General features: G+C 39.6%; 2 protein-coding genes across 2 annotated transcripts in view; both read right to left on the bottom strand.

Moving 5' to 3' along the window:
• Window positions 1-4,771, bottom strand: part of fgf12a (fibroblast growth factor 12a) — a 67,505-nt gene extending 62,734 nt beyond the window's left edge. The window contains exon 1 of the mRNA XM_053487043.1: window positions 4,640-4,771. Within this exon, the coding sequence (XP_053343018.1) occupies window positions 4,640-4,655 (16 nt within the window). The 5' untranslated portion in view covers window positions 4,656-4,771. The remainder of the gene's footprint in view (window positions 1-4,639) is intronic.
• A 3,579-nt stretch (window positions 4,772-8,350) lies between these two features.
• mb21d2 (Mab-21 domain containing 2) lies at window positions 8,351-18,693 on the bottom strand. The gene is made up of 2 exons (XM_053487140.1): window positions 18,268-18,693; window positions 8,351-12,087 (listed from the first exon to the last, which is right to left on the bottom strand). The coding sequence occupies exons 1-2, from the start codon at window positions 18,617-18,619 to the stop codon at window positions 10,817-10,819; spliced, it is 1,623 nt and encodes a 540-aa protein (XP_053343115.1). The 5' UTR covers window positions 18,620-18,693; the 3' UTR covers window positions 8,351-10,816.
• Window positions 18,694-19,841: the final 1,148 nt, after the last annotated feature.

Raw genomic sequence — 19,841 nt, 5'->3', positions numbered from 1 at the left:
ATTAATTCGTTAATTTATTAATTAATGACCATTCCGTTTAAATACAGTTCTTTTGCATATTAATACTCGTCACTATAAACTCCACAGTTCTTACTTTTTCATCTGGTGAATTTACTTTCTACAAACAGAAAATACGTAGATATGTATATACACGGTAAATCAAACTATTACGGAGTTTCTGGACAACAATAAAGCTAACACGATGTTACAGTGGTGTGTGTGTGTGTGTGTGTGTGTGTGTGTGTGTTCAAATGCACGTTATACTGTACTGTATATAATCCATACAGGTTTGTGCACAAAAATGAAATGTCACTTACAAGAATAAAACTGGAAACATAAGAGAGGAACGTGACGTATGACGCCTGGAAAGAAAGGCGCATACAGGGAACACAAGCTTGATGGATAAAAGGTAAAAAAAAAACGTGCTGGTCAGCAGAAACAGTGCAGCAGGAAGTCTAATGACGCTGAGAAAAAAATAAAAACGAAGGAAAAGCAGTGTGAGTACACGCCATAAATCTCTCCGTCTCACTCAATTTTGCTGAGAAGTACACTAGACGTTTTGTTGTGTACATTAATCTTCCATTTAAGGTGATAAATTCACACTACGGAAGTGTAGACGTAAGGAATAAAACATGACAGGACGGTTTGTTCTAGGAAAATAGTGACTGTCACCACCCTGAAGTAACCGCACAATCTTGAGGGTTTTAATCCTCTCATACAAAAACAATTAATTAAAAAGTGTATATATATATATATATATATATATATATATATATTTTTTTTTTTTTTGCATATTTGTCCCACTTAAGTGATTGAGATCATCAAACATTTATTACACAAGGATAACCCGAGTAAATACAAAATGCATTTTTTTCATTTTTTTAAGGGTAGAAAGCTATCCATTCCTACTTGTCCCTATGTAAAAAAGCCCCCCATGTTAAATCATAAAAGAACTGTGATTTTTGGAAAGCTGAGATAGGTTTCACTTGCCACATCCAGGCCTGATTACTGCCAGAGCTGTTGAATCAAGAAATCACTTAAACAGAACCTGTCTGACAAAGAACACGAGAGCAATCCAGCAGTGCTTTGGTAGAAATAAAATCAGATTAAATGTCTAATCATTGTAATGGCTGCATGTATAAAATATTTGTTTAAATGAAACACTTTGTATCACATGACAAAACAAAACAAAACAAAAAAAACCTGATGTGACAAAATAAAAGACACTGGATTAAAAAAAATAAAAAATTTACAAAAAGTGTACTTAGTCATGTGACTAGGGCTCGTTACAATAGTTGAAAAAAGAAAAATGATTGGGGAAAAAAACAAACAAAGAATAAAAGAGGACAGGAAACAGTTTGAACGAGGGCGATCACGTGATTTTTACGCACTGCATAAATTTAATGTGGCTACATCATATTTATTTAATTTCATTTACTGTCCCCGAAAAAAAAAAAAAATTGTGTGTCTTATTTTATGTACATGGCCAAATCATAGAGGGTCAAAATATTCTGTAAAATACATCTTTAACAAACTATAAAATGTATTCTTTTTCTGTATTAATAATGTTAACACATGAAGGGGAGCGTGAACTGTATTTATGATGTATTGACTGTATTTTACAGATAAGACACAGACTTATTTTAAATGTAAAACACAATAAAATCAGTGTATTTATTTTATCACATGCTCCTAGAGCAAAAGGGGGTGTTCAAGTCAAACCAGGACTTTTGATTGATTGTGCAGGATAACAGGACACAGTCCTGAGAGTAAAAACTCCCTTTATTTCTCTCTATAATCCCCTGCTACACTAATGCACTTATCCCAGTGTCTCACTGGTGCTTGGACATCATCAAGGTAGAAAGTTTCCTCCTGCTTCACATCTGAAACGCCGGCCTCCCAGGAACTCCTTTAATGCCCCCAAACATGTGGAAATGGCTTGGAGCGAGGTTAGGACTATATGGGGGATGATGCAATATCTCCCAGCAGAGTTCCTATAACGTGCAAGTGGTGCTGGTGAATGATTGTGTGTTTAGTTCACATAGACAAATGTGTCTCTTGTTTCCTCAAGTTGAAGTAATTCGTTGATTTTCAAGGATCAGCCGTTCCACTCACTGAATGTTCACGGGAACGACTGCAGTGGGGCGCTGAGCCACCTCGGCCGGGATCGTCATTCACGGACCTGCGGCCTTCTTTAAAACGTTTACACGGTTCAAATGTTTTACTGCTGCTAGGAGTCTCATCACTGTACTGCACTTAAAGTCCTCTGTAAATTTCAATCATTTTTACAGCTTCATTCACCAGAAATCTCATCACAAGTCCTGGGTCGCCCTAAACACCCCTCGTACATGTCTTGATTTGGTGATGTCTTTATATAAATGTGTGCGGTTTTAAATAATACTACATTACATGACTTGTGTCTGACCCACACACAGCGTTGTTCTATTTGGTGGCTATTTGGTTGCGCACACACACACACACACACACACACACACAATCACATTGGCCCATTCTGGATTTGACATCTGTGATATAAGATATACAGTATAAGAGCTGCGTTAGCATGGTTCAGTTTATTGTAAGTATTTATGGAGTTTTGGAGAAATTATTCTATAATTGCCCCAAAAATGGCCATTTTTCAGCATCATTCTGTCTCGCTTCAAACAATAATCATTTAAAATGCAAATTATTTATATTTTTTATGAGTATACTAAAATTGGTGTAAGCTTCTAAAAGCATATGACCTGTAAATATATAATTGTTGCTTAAAATAAAGCATTTCATGCAAAATTAAGGATCGGCCCCCCAAAAAAACTTTTAATGTCAAATAAATCTGTAGTGTCCGTAACCACGTCAAATTCATGTTGCGATAACAATTTAGCATTTTAGAATAATACACTTATTCATGTTTATGTCTGTTTATGTGAAATCTAGATTGTCCAAGTTTCATATGAACGACAGTTAAGATCGTTGAAAGATTTGAATTTTAAAAAAGTTCCGGACACTACTGACATAAAAGGGCATGAAATTGTATTTAGCAACTGTGTTTCTTTTTATCTGATAAAAATATTAATCTAAATATAAAAAGCTTTAAGTGTTACTAAAAGTGGTGTTACATGATTCTGTCTGAAAATTCACTTTTTTTGACATTATAGCACTAATACCATGTTTTGACCAGTAAACTGTACATTTTTTTTCAGTGTGTTTTCTTTAATTCTTGAATTTTCCGTCTCCTTTGTCAGGCTCATAGTAACACAGTCTACTGTACAGTATATACAGTATAAATAACATTAAGCTTCTCTAAGCTGTATATTAAATCATCTTAAATACTTAGTACAGTAAAGTACAAAACAAAAGCCACATTTCCAAGCTGATGTAACGGGAGCAATAAGGCTGCTTATTAACCCAGATGCAGACATTTTTATTTTTAAAAAAAGATTTTTTACAGAAGCCAGTTTTTGGAAGAAAAAAAATGATATACTACATATTGCACCAGAGTTGGTACTGTACAGTTCAGATTGGAAATCTAAGGGAGCTCGATCGGTAATTTGAAACCGAAAGAATCAACTTACAACAAAAAAAATGATGAGAATTAAGAATATTTGGTGTGTGCTCTTTGGTGCTGTCAGTTTCAGCTCACTGTGAGCCTTGCCTTTTATGGAGTTCTATATGCGGAACTCAGATATTGTTAATGTAAAATCAAACATGCTTGCGAGTTTAGTAGCAAATCTTTAAACACATGCAAATGAGTAAAATCCAAAAATTATATATACTGTAACAAAACTGTTTATAATGCAGTTTATATCCAGTTTTAAGCAATTAAAACTCTACTAAACAAGTCGTATTGCAGATTTGTTTCTTTGCTAAGCAGCATGAGGTAACAGATAAAGTGCTATGTGTGTGTGTGTGTGTGTGTGTGTTTGTGTGTGTTGATTTTGAACGCTGACTGTATGACTTAATTCACCACTGTAGGGGATTCGCATGCATTATCAGATGATTAAATTCAGCCCCTGTAACAGTGTGGGTTTAATGCTCAGGGATGCGCCGGGTGCTTTTCCTTGCACAACATCCTTACAGTGTTTGTCTTTTCGTAGTATTGCTGAATTGACCATTTTTAGACCTGAAACAATAATAATAATATTAATTTACTTTTTAAAGCCGTAGTAATTTCTGGGCATGTCAGTAAGAGAAAGGCTGCTTGTGTTTGCAGGCCGTGCTGATGCATAGCCTTTATTCGTCTCACCCTAAAAAAAAGTGGACGGCAAGCACTTTCATACTAAAGCACCGGCGTAAAGCTGCGAACATTTCTCCCTGGAAATAAACACTCCAGCCTGGGGATCTAAATTCCTCCCAGACCTGGTAAACTTTATGATAAACGAGAAGCCGTAGCGATAGCGTCATCAAGAAGGCGCTAGTTTTTTGATGATCTCCTCGTTTGCAGAACTTAAATCGTTCTCTGACGGATGGAGAGGCGTTTCCAGTCTGCTGCTGCTGCTGCTGCTACTGCAATGAACCATGCGATGAAGCCTGCAGTCCAGATCCACTCACTCACTTACTCACTCACTGACTCAGTCCGACAGTCCAAACTCTCCCAACACAGATGAAACAAATGCTAATAACTCAGAATGAAGTGCCTTACCGACTCCTTTCTCCATGTGGCGGCTTGTTTTTGCAGATCAAACGAGGAAGACGTGGCGTGTCCGAGCAGCTGGATGCAGCAGAAGCGCTATCGATGCACAAACGAGAGAGTGAGAGAGAGGCAGAGTTTTTTATTCCACACTACACAGGCGGGGGGAGAAGAAGAGGAACAGAGGAAGGGAGGGAGGGAGAGAGAGAGGGTGGGGGGTTCATCTGGTGCAGTTGAGGATGAAGTTTCCTCCGGTTTCTGTAAGATGCTGCTGCGGTGACGTCTAATAGGTGGAGTTGGAGACGGAGCCTTACACTCTGGGGAGATACACACACAGCCTGTGTAAGCAACCTGAAACACACCCGCACACACAGATGGACGGATTAAGCAGATCCAAGATTTAAGGTAGTGTTTAAAAAGGGAAACTTCATCCTGAAGCCCTGATATGATCACATGATGATCAGAATTTATGTTTTTATCAGATAAAACGAAACGCATTTGCTAAATACAATTTAGGCCCTTTTATGTTTTAGTGTCTGCAATTTTTTTTTATTTAAATCTTCAATAAACTTAACTGTCATTCAGATAAATTTCTGCCAATTTAGATTTCACATGAAAAGACATAAAGCTGAAAAAGTGTATTATTCTAAAATGCAAAATTGTTAAGATATTGCAACATCAATTTGACATGGTTACAGACACTACAGATTTTTTTGCGTTTTAAGCTTTCAAATTTAAGCAACACTTTTTATATTTTTTTTTAGACGCTTGCACCATAATTTGCATTTTAAATGAACATTGTTTAAAGTGAGACAGTATAATGTTGAAAAAATGACCATTTTTGGGGTTACATATAAAATTATCTCTCCAAAACTGCTGAAGTTAGCAACCAGAATTTTTTAGGGAAGCGAGATTGGTCACTTCTATGTTGCATAAACTTCAGAAGTAGCTACTTTGGCATAAATGTTCTATATTTTATATGTATAACATTAAAAAAAGCAGTTTATGGCCGCTCTTATGGCTGTTGATGGGGAGTTGACCAGCGGGGAGACTGACTTTCCAGTTTAGCGGACCTATCCTGGGTAAAGTTGTTGGTGTTTCAAAATTCCTGCTTAATGTTAAATGTGTTCATTCATTTGAAACATAGATTTTCATACACTCATCTAAACGATTAGAATCAGCCATGACCCAATAAGAAGCCCACAATAAATTATTAATTGATTTCACTCTCCTTATCGTTCTTCCTGTACAGGATCACAGGGAAGCCCGGAGACTATTCCAAGAGACTCAGGCATGAGGCGGGGTAACGCCTGGACGAAGTGGCAATTCATCACAGGGCACACATTCACAAATCACACACTACAGGTAATTTGGAAACAACAGTTAGCCTAATCTGCATGTCTTTGGACTGCGGGAGGAAACCAGAGAACCTGGAGGAAACTCACCAAGCACGAGGAGAACATGCAAACTCCATGCACACAGACTCAGAGGCTGAATCGAACCCTTGGGCGTGGAGGAACAAGGCTACAGCACCAACCACTACACCGTCGTACTGGTTAAAAGTTTGTACACAACATCTAATTTGATTGTAATTTCTTTAGTGATTTATTTTCTACATTATAGAACAATACTGGATTTTGTTAAAGCTATGAAACAACACGGACTTTAATTAACTACAAAAACAACAACAGCAGCAACAGTCAGTTGGTATCTTAGGACATGAAGGTCTGCTGTTCTGGAACAGTTCTTGTAAGATCAGTATTGTGTCAAGTGAGTTTGTAAAACCCATGAAGCTCCATGATGAAACTGTCTCTCATGAAGACCTTCCCAGGAAAGCGAGACCAAAACTGACCTCTGCTGCAGAGGGGAAGTTCATTTAGAGTCACCAGCCTCAGACAGAGCAGAAGTAGCAGATACATCTCAATATCAATTGTATAAAGGAGATTATTGTGTGTTTTTTTATAATGTAGGGAGAAATATAATTCAGGAAAGACCATGGATTTAGAAGGTGTGTCCAAACTTTTGACTGGTAGCGTACAGTATGTATTATTTCAGGTGACCCAACATAACCAACGTAACTAATATACAGTAACCGTCCTAGCAATTACAATGTCCTTCTATGATGTCATCAACGACAAAGTGCTTATAGGGAAGCCTTGCCGGTGGTGTTAATGGGGAAGCTTCAGACATCCAACTGTGTATTTTGGTTTTTGGTTATATCAGGTAGAACAAAAGTTATAATTACTTTTATAAAGGGTACATTTTACCACTAAAGGAATATGAGAATGATGTCGCAGAAATGTTTAACTTTTAAAACGAGCAGATTATTATTATTGGTTTTATTAGTAGTAGTATTATTATTGGTCATAGAAACAATAGAAAACAACAATATTATCCCTTCGTTTGGTTCCTCTCCCGATCCAGTTGGTCGCACGTTCCCTACAGAGCGATGGCCTCCTGCTACATGCTCATCAATGCTGATAATCTGCAAGTTGGTTTGAAGGAGGAACACAATAAAACGTGTTATCCAGCAGGCTCATCGATCAACGTCAGAAATAGCAGAGGCAGCAGTGTGCAGTATACGGCGGCCGGAATAACGGGCTTGCGTTACACCGGCGGTTCGAGAAAAGAACCAAACACCGCTATAAGATCGCCGTGTGCTGAAATTAAACGTCCGAGGCCGTTCCGAATGTAAAATGACACCGGAGAGGATTTTAAAGCAACCTTGGTGACTCGTTAAAGGAACAAAAGAACAATTGTGTTTACAAGGTCCTGACCAGCGCCTGTGGTTCTGTGCAGCAGAAGAAGGAGACGTGAACACAACTGAGATAATTTTCCTGAAATATTAATTTTATATTAATTCAGAGGACAAAGATTCACATTTCGTCCTCAAAGTATTGAATTACAGAACCATTAAAATAGGATTTGAATATAGATGCTTAAATTTTAAAGAGATTAAAGCTTTTAGAACAACTATAGATGTTGCTTTTACGGTACGTACAGTAATGTGCGAGTTTGTGCTTTTTTAGCACAAACTCCCATTTTTCTGACATAATGGGGACCGAATGTCCCCACAAGGATAGATTTTGTTTGCAATCTGATGGGTTTGACCTTATGGGGACATTTTCCTGGTCTGCATAAGAAGAACAGCTTATTACAGACTTCCAGCTTTTATCTATGAGCTAAGAGTGTTTCTTTTAGCTACTGAGAAGGTTAAGATAAGGGAAGCATGAAACACCGCTCTGTTCATAATTATGATGTCAATGCAAGGTCCTCACAAGGAGAAACAGACAAATACGTGTGTGTCAGTGCGCCTGTATGTGTGAATAAAGCAGTATTATAGTCAGCAATATGACATCACAAAAGATGCTGATTCAGCAAGTGTACGGAACACACAGAGTGTTTGGTTAAAACAATACTACGGTGTCATGAAATCTCTCGCGGATATACTGTAAATGTGTGTGTGTGTGTGTGTGTGTGTGTGTGCGTATGAGAGAGAGAGAAAGAAAGAATACAAAGCATTTGCATTATTTTATGCCCCGGTAAGCAGGTTTTATTACCTTTCCAGATTTGTACACCAATGCACAGTGAAACCGACGCAAAAATCAAGAAACTCCTCCAAAAAAAAAAGCACATTATAATATTTAGTTCGTTGACAAGCACATAAGTAAGTGATCTTGATAAATTGAGAAATATTAATAAATAAAAGATAAAGATGTGAAAATTATTCCAAATGACGCAAAAATAAAAAACAGAGTTGAGGATAAAAGTGTTAAGATGCTTGGTCCCATAATAATGCATCAATGCTAATTCTAATGCTGTAATGCTCTTTTTCTTTCACAGGTGAATATTAACAGGAAATATATTAAAAGGTGGTTAAAAAAAGCTACATTGCAAAACCTATTGTTAGTTGTGTTACTATAGTGTAAGGGCTTCTTGGATATAGGGCTGGACTAGTTTCCATCATTAGCTGTCATTCAAATGTTGCAAGCAGTAGCGGCTCATCCGTAGGAGAAGGTCAGGGCAAAGACAACAAATATTAATCTCAAATGTAAAGTTTACGTTTTATACTTAATACTTTTAAAATTAATTGAATCAGGTCTTTTGAGTGAGCAACATTTTAAAAGAGACTGCCACTAAAAGACGCAAGCTGACGCCATTTGGCTCCGATTAGTTATTGTCTCACCTAGTGGTCTTAGTGGGGACTACAACAAATGCTAATAGTGGCCCATTGAGGAAAGACTCACGCTGCCCCATGCAGCAGTCAGGCCAGTTAAAGACAGCATTGTCAGATTTATACAAGCATTGACGGGACCTGTTAAAGATGGGTTGCCAGGTTAGAGCAAAGATAGACATGTCAGGTAAAGACAACGTTGCCAGGTTTGCAGAAAAAAAAAAAAACGCTTTTTAAAAGACAGAGTTTCCACATTTGCGCAAAAATTAACTGGAAAGTTAAAAACTGCATTGCCAGATTTATGTTAAAACTACTTGAACAGAAAAAGAGTTGTGGGGTGACGGGACTAGTAAATAGGGTTAAACTGAAAGGAAGATGAGGGACACCAAGACCAGCAGGTGGCGGTAATGCAACATGGTGGACGCCAACCACCAGGAACACGAAGAAGAAGAAGGCTGGTTGCCAATTTTTTTTTTGCAAAATAAGCTGGTCAGTTAAAGACAGGTTTGCCAGAATTGAGCAAATATTGACAGAGCAGTTAAAGAAGGTTGCCAGGATTGCTCAAAACAGCCAGGAGAGATAAAGATTGGGTTTTCAGGCGGGAAAAAAAAACAGCCAGGATAATTAGCCAGGATAATTAAGCGCAGGGTTACCAGAATTGGGTAAAAATAGAAAAGCTAAAGGCAGGGTTGCCTGGTTTGTGCAAAAATAGACAAGACAGTTAAATACAGGGTTGCCAAAGTTAGCTTAAAAACAGCCAGATTGTAAACCGAGAAGGGAATGTTGGTGAGAATAATGATCATACATCAAAAACGCGTTTGCAGTCACGCTGGTGATCTTGTTTAATCATGCAAAGGCTGAGAACCGTCAATGCTTCAGCGTTGCTTTCAGGAATTTTGTGGTGTTTTTTTATGTTGGGTTTGAAAGTTTGCTGAAAGACACTAAAAGTGGGCTACTAGGCAGTATGCTGGATGACTATGCCTTATTAACTCAATTGCAAATTAGAGGGATACTCTTACAATTTACTAGATAGCCTATAGCAAATCAAATGTGACAGCATTTTGTTCAAGTCTATATTTTTAATGATGCTTTACCCCTCCAACACCCATCATCACGAGCTGCTGCAGGTTGCCAGAAAGTGCAGGTTCTAGTCAATTTTGTGCAAAATTAAAAGATATTTTTAGTTTACAACATCTAAAAAAAAACACATTCATATACAGTGGTTTGTGATACAATACTGGCGAACTAGAATTCTCTTGGAGCTCTGTCGTAGTTCAGATGTCCTCTTCAAATCGCACTCTTTTGGATAAATGATGCTTTTCCTTATGAATGATGCATGTTTTAATTGATTACAAAAATCACTGGTGGCAATTTCAAAAAGTGAAATGATTTTGTTTTAATGAAATTTCTGACATTTTTGATAGCAGCAATGCTTGGAGATCTTGAACAGCAGACAAATATTAAAGTTGCATTCTTTTGACCCGAAAAAGAAAAACAGATGCAGCTTGTACAAAAGCCTTTTGCTGTAATTGTACTTTTCATTAATTGCACTTAAAGATGTATTCTGAGTGTTCTCCATTAGCCAGATATAAAAAAAACATTTTTGGCCTTTTTGGACGTACTATCATTTCGAAAAAAGATTATTATTTTTTTGGATATTGTTCAATCATCCATTAAAGAAACACAAAGATTGAACATGATAGAAAGCATATGAAAGACTAGCCAGGAAATAGTTTTGTTATTCAGTATTCGTTAGTCCCTAGATGCTGCAGCAATTTCTTGCCTGAATATGGCAAAAACAAAACAAAAAGTTTCATATACAATGCAGTAGGCTGTGCACAGCACTTTTGCATGTCCGAGTACACCTCAGAAAAAAATTACTAAGAGAAGGCGTTAGGATGCTGCTTAGACCCCAGTTTCAGTCCACATTCCTCCCAAAGAACATTCTCCACTACCACACCGGACAGAAGATCTCTGTGCGAATCCACTGGTAGCACAAAAGAGTTCCCTGGTTCTTAAAAGAACTTATCATCGATGCGGAAGTGTGGTCTTGAGACATCATCTGGGTTAATGAACACCGAGATGGACTTGCCTGGGTTCTCTGTAACCAGCTGCTGGAGCTTTTTGGCTAGCCGGTCATCGGGTTGTTGGTGCTCAGAAGAAGTGGTGTCGTTCTGCGGAGAAGGCAGGCCGGAGGAACTCCCACGCCTCTGCATTTCTTGCGTCAAGCGGTTGGCACTCTTGGCTTGCTCGATAGTTGCACGAAGGTGTTCAGCTGGGTCGGAGCGCACCAGGGCAAGTTTGCGGGCGTGAAACATCGCTGTCTCGTCGCACAGGTGCTCCAGCATGTTGCACTGCGGAATGAAATAATTGGGGCAGCTTTTGTTGACGAGGCAGTGCTGCAAGTCGTCGATGAGACCCAGCAAAAAGTGGGCAGCAAAGTCTTCTTGCGCCAAGTAGTTTGCTGGAAGGCGGTCACAGGCCCATAGCATTATGCTGCGCAAGTGGTAGGGGCCAACGGCCATGGGCTGAGCGAGCATCTTCACAATAATAGCTTTACACGCTTGGTATGCTTGCATTAAGCCTGGTGAGATACACTTTTTTAGCTGAACCTCACTTCGGGCGAAGGATAACCGCCATTCATTTTCCCTACGACCTGAAACCGAGCAAGCTGGAAGCAAGTAGAAACCACTTATGACCTCCTCCTCAGTGATCTTTCCGTCCCAGAAGTGATTTTCCATCAACCAGCTTTGAGCAACCGCAGGCCAGCCTTTGAATGACACTACTGGTACAATGTCATAAAGCATACGGCTGCTGCCCACCCCAAGGATCATCGAGAGAAGCGTGCTGTGACGCTCCACCCGTTCCACCCTCGGCATCCCCCGCTGCGGCTTGCGCTGCACCTCGGCCAGCACCAGCGCCACCGCTTCCTGAAACCAGTCAGCCACCAGCGTGGGTGAGAAGAAGTAGTTAGTGGTGCCGTTTATGTGGTCCGCCATCATGCAGCAGTCCCTCCAGCGCGTAATGGTGCCTTCGTCAAATAACCGCAGGCTGAGCCAGGAGTGACCCAGTGCAGAGTGCCGCATGTCCAGCGTGACGGGCTGGTTGCGGTCATGCAGCTTCAGCGCAGGGACGAGCAACGTGAAGGCCATGTCATAATCTGAGCCACGGTTATACGCCCCTAGTTCATCCAGATCCATGTCCACAACGCCGTCGCGGACTCCACCCGACAAAAGCAGGTACTCGTTAGCAACGGGCAACTTCTGGTCAAGCTTCTGCACCATGCCTGGGAGTGGTTTTGATAGGGGAAGAGAAAAGACAAGAATTAAAAAGTTAACAAAAGTGTACTTCAAACAAAACCCTGCACAGTTTTAAATACACTAGGGACGGGAATCAGCAGTCACCACCTGACACGATATGATGACGATACCTTGGTGCTGATTCGACTAAAATTGCGATTCTATCAAAGATCCTCATCCGATATTACATTTTTCCCTGATTTTGTGACAATTCTGAAGCGTTAAAAAAATATGTTTCCTGCGTAACTAAATGTACTATAGCCTGTTCCTTATAGCATTAGTCTTCTCGCTTGAAAAACACGCGCAGCGTTTTAACAATACAAACTAGCACTGATATAAGGTTTTAAACATTTAACTAAGCGGCACATTTCTCTGTTATCCGCCATAATTATTATTTCTAAACAAACTTGGCAAATAATTCACTCCTACCACATAGAATGAATAATGGTTCAGAGTGTGCCACCTGTAGGATTTTAATAAAACAGCAATGTTTAGCTCCTTAAATGCCTCCAGAGTCTCACAACTTAACATGACAGCGCGCACACAGGTTGAGTAATTGCGAGCGTGCAGTCGTGTGCGGCTTCTAGGGTTTTAACTAGTGCTTGCAGTGTTTTGAGAATGGTGTAAGCGTGTGTAATGGGGGGTTGGGATTAATTTGCTCAGAGTTTGGAGAAAAACACAGGCCATAGGTTTTTTTTGGGGCGTGATGGGGTCCGGATTTTTTCCAGATTTTCTCCCTAATTTGGCCATATCTAATTCCTCCTCGTCACTAGGGCTCTCCCACCACGTGACGCCCTCCGAGCTGCGTGAACAAGCATCTTTTCTAGCTGCTTGCTTACGCACCATTTGAGCGGCGCAACACACTCAGAAGACAGCGCTATCCGCTCCCTCCACTTGTGTGATTAATGTGCAGGGGGTAGCTCATTGGTTAAGGAATTGGACTACGGTTCAGAAGATCCCAGGTTCAAACCCCACAACCACCAATTTGCCACTGTTGGGTCCTTGAGCAAGGCCCAACCACTGAGCTACCCCTGGCCTTAACCCTCAACTGCTCAGATGAGCGTCTCTCTGGATAAGAGCGTCTGCCAAATGAGTGAGAGCACTGGTACCTCTCATCCCTTCCCTTTGAGAGAGCTCGGCCAATCAGCTCTTTAGAGACCTCCGGCTGCGAGAGGTTACAGCATCACCCAGGAATCAAAGGGCGAGCACTTTACCACTGCGGGACTCGGAGGCCCAGGTCAGAGGATTTTAACATGCAAGATTTTTGATAATATAACACCATAAAAATGCATTTCTGTTGCAGCCCTTCGAAACCTTCTGCGCTCTGTACAGAATCGTTTATACTGTATATCTGAGGCTGATCACCGGTCACGGCCAATCAATCAAACTGAAAACCAGCCAATTCTGGTCACTGACCAATCGACCGCTTCATCTCTATTATTAATGTAAAAACAGTTTTATCTATTTTGGAGCCAGAGTGCCGATACGTGAATCACAACTGTATAGGTTTTTTCCCACCCTATCCCTAATATATACTTATTAATCCACCCGTATACACTGCAAGTTCTACCACCATGCTGCATAAAGCGCTCACTTTCTCTTCGCATCTGTTTCCCAGAGAATCAATACAAGGACCTGAAAGAGAACACCAATGCCGGGAAAATCCAGCCAATCGATACGGAAGGAACCTATAGTCCTCTATGGTTGTCTGCCAAGAAAAGTGCGTGGATCCAAGCATGTACAGCATTGATAAGTGTACACTAGATCACTAGATACTTATTGATGAATAGAGTTATTTGTACACACAAATGTAAATGTAGAGTTTAACATAATTACACACGCCTGAGGGACCTTTGTTCACGTTTATCCTGAACGGCTTTCAAACCCCTGCATTAGGCAGGACATACTCCACAGGGGCGGATTCGAATATCAGATGAGACTTTTTGCGAGACAAAGACCTTGGAGTTCACCAACAGTGATACAGTCTATTAAAAGACGACGTATTCTATTACTAGAGTCCTCTTCCATTTCTGATCTCTGTCCTTTAACTTTCAAATCAATGTGCGAGAAGAAAACTAACTGGCAGGTAACGTCACGTTGCAGTATTGTCTAGTGGACAATACATGATGTAAAAATCTTAGCAATCGAGGCTCACATGCTGGAGTGCATCTGGTACACATGGCAGTGGGGGGGTTGGTAGGAGGGGGGGCGATGGTCAGGGGGAAGGATTGGGGGGTTTTATGTACCATGATTGTTTTGTGTGACTCGAAAATTTGTTTTTTTTAATTAATTTTTCATTTATACTGTATGTTTGCATTTGAGACGATAAAATGTTGCAGTTCCTCTATCTTCCTGCAGGTGGTGCATTACTATATTTGTTTAAAATTGTAACAAAATATAGAATCGAGATATTTATGAAATCATGATATTTTAACGTAATTAGCACCTAGGTGTCATGATAATATCGTATTGTTGCTCCAAAGCATGCCCACATTTTTATTTCCTTAAACAGTAAGCAGTTGAGGTGTAAGGGCCTCGCTCAAGGACCCGACAGTGGCGACTTGGTTCTACCACTAGCGACTAGCTACCCCTTGCTCATGATTAGTTATGTTTGTGAAATAAGTTCATCACAGTGGTGGTAGAACGCTAATCTAAAAATGAAGATAATGAATGAAAGCAGCTACGACTCCATCTCTGGGACAAAGACAGCAGTGCTGCACTACAGCGCCGCGCCGAGTGCTTTATAATCTCATCGATCCATGCGGTGCGTTAAAAGGTTTACGGATTTAATGTCTGGAATAAAGTAAAGTGTTTTCCGTTGGCCCTTACAGTCAGACCTTCACACTCGGAATCTGAGATTCGATAAGATAACAAGCTACAACGTCCTTAAGGGACGGTCTGGCCTTTAGCAGAACTCTCAGCTCTCGAAGAATGCCAAAGGTTTACAACCTGCCTTTCAGTCAAAACCTTTCCATGGGGAGGGGAGAGAAAATCCCGGCAGCATTCCTGCCCCTGCTGATCCTCTTTCAAAGTCTTTTTCTCGCCAAAGTATTTTAAAAACGTCACTTTTGTTGGCCGGCTTTGATTTAAATGCGCCGCCACCCAATCAGGACCTGAGCCGTCCGAATTGAGCCGTGCAGAATGCTCAAGATTGAGAGCGTGGGAACATTGTCCTTCTGTGAGTGTGTGTGTGTGTGTGTATATGAAAGAATGTGAAAGAAAGAGGGAGCTGTAGATCACTCGTGCATCAGAGGACATGAGGTTCCCACAGATGGCTCAGTGCTGTCACGCTCCCTCCTGCCTGGGCCCGAGACCAAAACAACACGGCAACACAGGCCTATTGAATTGCCGCTGAAAATAACCGCAGCGGTAAAGTGAAGGTGTCAGTAGTCAGTCCTAGAGTATGCGTCTGGAACATTGAGGATCGCTGCTGTTCCTGGTAAACAGCTTTAGCATGAAACTTAAAGACACGTCCCTCCAAAGTCATAGGTTGTTCGGCTTTGAGCTTTGAGGGAGTTTTACAGAAGGAGATCTACAAGCCCTGTTGCCGGGATCATAAACCTTTCAGAGCTGGCAGGGCGGAAAGGTCTTTTTTTTAAATTAATTTTTTCCAGCGAAACATTTTGCAGTTAATAAGACAAAGATTGCGCACATAAAAAAGATAATTATTAAAGTACAAGTTCTCTAATTAAAAAGTGCACCTTGATTTGCACAAAATTTTGCGCGTAACAAATCTAATATAAAATGATAAGTTATATGCTATTGCGACCACACGGTGGTTTGGAGGTTGGCGCTGTCGTCTCGCACCTCCAGGTTCCAGGTGTGTGCATGAAGTTTGCATGTTCTCCCCATGCTTGGTGGGTTTCCTCCAGGTCCTCTAGTTTTCTCCCACAGTCCAAAGACATGCAGTTAGACGGCTAATTGCCGTTTCCAAACTGCCTGTAGATGATCCTCTGGAGAAGGAAATGGTAACCCACTCCAGTATCCTTGCCAAGAAAACCCCATGAACGGCATCTAGGAAGGTGTGGCGTGCTGTAGTCCATCAGGTCACGAAGAGTCACACACGACTAAACAACTAACTAAACAAATAAATATGCTATTGTACTTTTAAAATTAATAGAGGCTGCATAAATTAATAATAAAAAGGCTTATACTATTTTCCTGATGCAATTATTGATGCACAACTACTTCCAAAAAAAAACAAAAATAAAAAAGGCATACAGCCCAGCACAACTATTAAATTGCAAAAACTTGCAATTTATTATAGGTAATTCAGCATAGCTAGGTTATTTATATAAAGTTTTTCAATAATTCAAGGGTTCAATTTAATTCAATTTAATTTGATACATAAATACCAGCGATCTTAATGAAATTATTTTTTAAACTATTTGAAGTTAGCCTAGATAAATATTTCTGTAAACAAAACGGTACACTTAATAATTAAAAATCATGTTTTTTTATCAAATCGTTTACCCCGGTTGCTATTTAACAAAGGAAAACATTCAAAGATAGAAAGTTAGTTAAACAAAGTTCTTTTAGTTATTTAAATTTTTTTTTCAAAACTCAAATACTAAATACTTTAGTGCAAGTGATCACCCTGTACTTCTGTACAGACATGAGTGCTGAATCAATATCAGGAAATGGGCTGATAGAACCTCAGAACTTTAATATTGGTACGTGGCCATGCTGTGGGTATCTGTATTATACTGTATAGAGACGGAAGGACAAATCATTGATGTATTATAATTTTTAAAAAATGATTAGATTTTAAGGAGGTAAAATGTTGCTGTCCCTCTATAATCCTGCAGGTGGCGCACTCTAAACTGTTTAAACAGCACAGCATTATCTGTAAAATGTTTAGAATTCTAACAAAATCTGAACAAAATAATATCCAATCAGGATATTTATAAAACTGTGATACTTAATTAAGTATTAATTAATTTCAATGAAATTTTATTTGTATCGAGCTTTTAACAATTAGGTAGACACTCGCAATACAAATCGAATTGGCACCCGAGTATCGCGATAACCTCGTATCAGTTCGCCCCTGGTGATTCCCCGTCCCTATTAATATAATCTATTGACAAACTGTTAATCATTACAAAGTCAGATTTCTAACACAGCATCTAACGAGAGTCTTAAACCAGTCCTTCTGCAACAGGTAGCCTGTAAAGCAGGCAACAAAATCGCTCCTTACGTCATTATCGTTATGACCAAATAAACCTTTTTCTTTTGTTTTGGATTTCAACATTTTATAGCCAAACACAATTTCCGTTCCCAACCAACCCTGCATTAAAAATTCACCTTTGTCCCTTTTACACGAGCAATAAACCACCCAGTCCAATCTTAATCTCAATCTCAATCACCAAAAGCTGTCACGGGTCACGTCCCAAATGACACAATGTTCTGCAAAACACTACATGCTGTACTGCTTCACATAATATTTAGTGGTGTGGCACACGATTTGAGACGCAGCCTTAGTCATGGAGCTGCTCTTGGAGTGACAGTAAATCACACGCGCACGCACACACACACACACACACGTCTCACACCAACCCGGGGATCCTGCTGTCCCTGGGTTTTAAAAATCTGGTTTTATAATCTGTGCACTGCAAATAAATGTTTGAGTAATATATCAATAATATAATATGTAATATATATAAATATAATATACATATAATATACTATATTGTACTGTCAAGAATGTTGAGTTTTTCAGCATAAGGTGAGATTCAACATGTGGAGAGAATGATTTTAATCCACTGCACCATCAGATTAGGAGAAAGTGGGATATTATATATATATATATATATATATATATATATATATATATATATATATATATATACACACACACACACACATACACACGTATATATTCACCATGCATTAATGAATGAAAGGAGTCGTTTAAATGCTTAAGGAAACAGATCACACACACACACAGAGGCTAGAAGAGATAGAATGATAGTGCAAACAGTGATGCAACACTCCGGGGTGATATGCAAATACACAAATTGAAATCAATTAAATATTCTAATCATGCAAATAATGAAGCCTGTTGAAACAATGAAGGAATCATCACCAGACAGACAGACAGACAGGGGGTGAGTGAGTGAGTGAGTGAGAGAGAGATCCTATAAATCCACTCGATCCCTCTCCCTCACCGAGCATGGAGAAGATGAAGTCCTTGGCCGTGTGGATCTCGAGCGCGCGCTGGTCGTCGTACTCGCGCTGGTCGTGTCTGCTGAATTCCAGGATCAGTCGGTTCAGCTCGTCCATCCTGCTCCCGGACCTGAAGTCGAGCTCCGGCGCGCACACGAGCCGCTGGCTGATGCTGGTGTTGGCCGCCGCGGTCGGGCTGCTGCTGCTGCTCGCTGTTCCGCTCCGGCCGCTCAGCCCAGGCGCCGCCATCTTCACCATAGAAACAGCAGAGCCGCCGCTCCGGTGCACCGATCCGCGCCCTGCCCGAGAGAGAGAGAGAGAGAGAGAGAGGGAGAGCCCCGGCACACTGCGCATGCGCAACAGCACGGAGACTGACGTCACGGGAATAACGTCTGATCACAGCAACGGTTACTTTGTTTCAGTTTTTTTTTTTTTTTTTGGGGGGGGGGAATTTAAAAAACTCGAATTGATTTAAAAAGAAACTGACAGACAGAATAACCGACAAATTCTAATTTTTTTATTATTTCTCTTGGAAGTTAGATTTCTCAGTCACTCTTTGAGAATGATGTGTGTGTGTGTTCACATCATTTTATTTTCCATACACTTACACTGCTGCTGCTCTCACACCCACACACACACTTATAAACATAAGAAAAGTTTTGTCTGTACATTATTCACATCTCTCAGTGATACAGACACTGCAGGACCTGAAACCAGTCTCTGATTGTTTTCTGTCTGTCTTTCTTCATTCACTGAAACTTTTGCAGTATTCAGATTTTTGCCTGAAGTTTAACCGGCACCATAAGTGAAATCTTAAAATATTTTATATAAGTAAAATATCTTAATTTTCTTAATATTAATTAAAAAAGCTAAACTGAATATTTTTTTACTGGGATTAGTTTATATTTTCACTTTGGTTGAAATAACAGCGCTGAAGTGGTATAAGTGAATTTTTAAAACAAAAACTTTATCTTTATTCGATATACTTTTTCCATTTCTCATCTGTGATTCACTGCCCGATTACTGAACAATGAGTGTATTTTGGTGACAATGAAAGAAGTACAACTTAGGGAGAGGAAACTTAGTGTAAACACTCAACCCTAAAAAAATAATAAATAAAGCATATAAGTCACAAGTAATAATATTATATTTTTTATAAGCAAAATTAATAACACTAATAAGTGAAATGCAGTGCAACCTTTGATGTGCAAATGTATTTAGAGCAAAGTGACAACATGGCAAATACCGTAGTAATAATTGTGCAAAGAACAACAAGTCGAAGCGTAATGGCAGACCATGAAGATAACATCAGAGAGTTATGGAGGTACAGTAGCACCGTGATGCCCCTGTAAAGAAATATTAAAAAAGTTGAATGGCCCTCGGGACAAAAGATTATTGATTTTTAATTTCATTTAAATTTGAACATAGAATTAAGACTAATAACTTTAAAGTTGTATTTAACGTGCCTGATTTTTAAAAAACATAAAATAAGACACATAAATTGCTTTTTGGGACTGTAAAAGTAAATACAATCCAGACACACAAAATATTTATTTATTTATTTATTATTATTATT

The sequence above is a fragment of the Clarias gariepinus genome, chromosome 25 (genome assembly GCF_024256425.1).
Source record: "Clarias gariepinus isolate MV-2021 ecotype Netherlands chromosome 25, CGAR_prim_01v2, whole genome shotgun sequence".
Taxonomy (NCBI): Eukaryota; Metazoa; Chordata; class Actinopteri; order Siluriformes; family Clariidae; genus Clarias; species Clarias gariepinus.
This window is presented reverse-complemented; position numbering and strand designations above follow the sequence as displayed.

What these genes read in the sequence shown, in the direction of transcription:
- mb21d2 (XM_053487140.1), bottom strand. Translation starts at nt 18,619, where the DNA reads ATGCGCAGTGTGCCGGGGCTCTCCCTCTCTCTCTCTCTCTCTCTCTCT. An exon ending in CTTCATCTTCTCCATGCTCG is followed by an intron (nt 12,088 to 18,267) that starts GTGAGGGAGAGG and finishes AACCACTCCCAG; the next exon opens with GCATGGTGCAGAAGCTTGAC.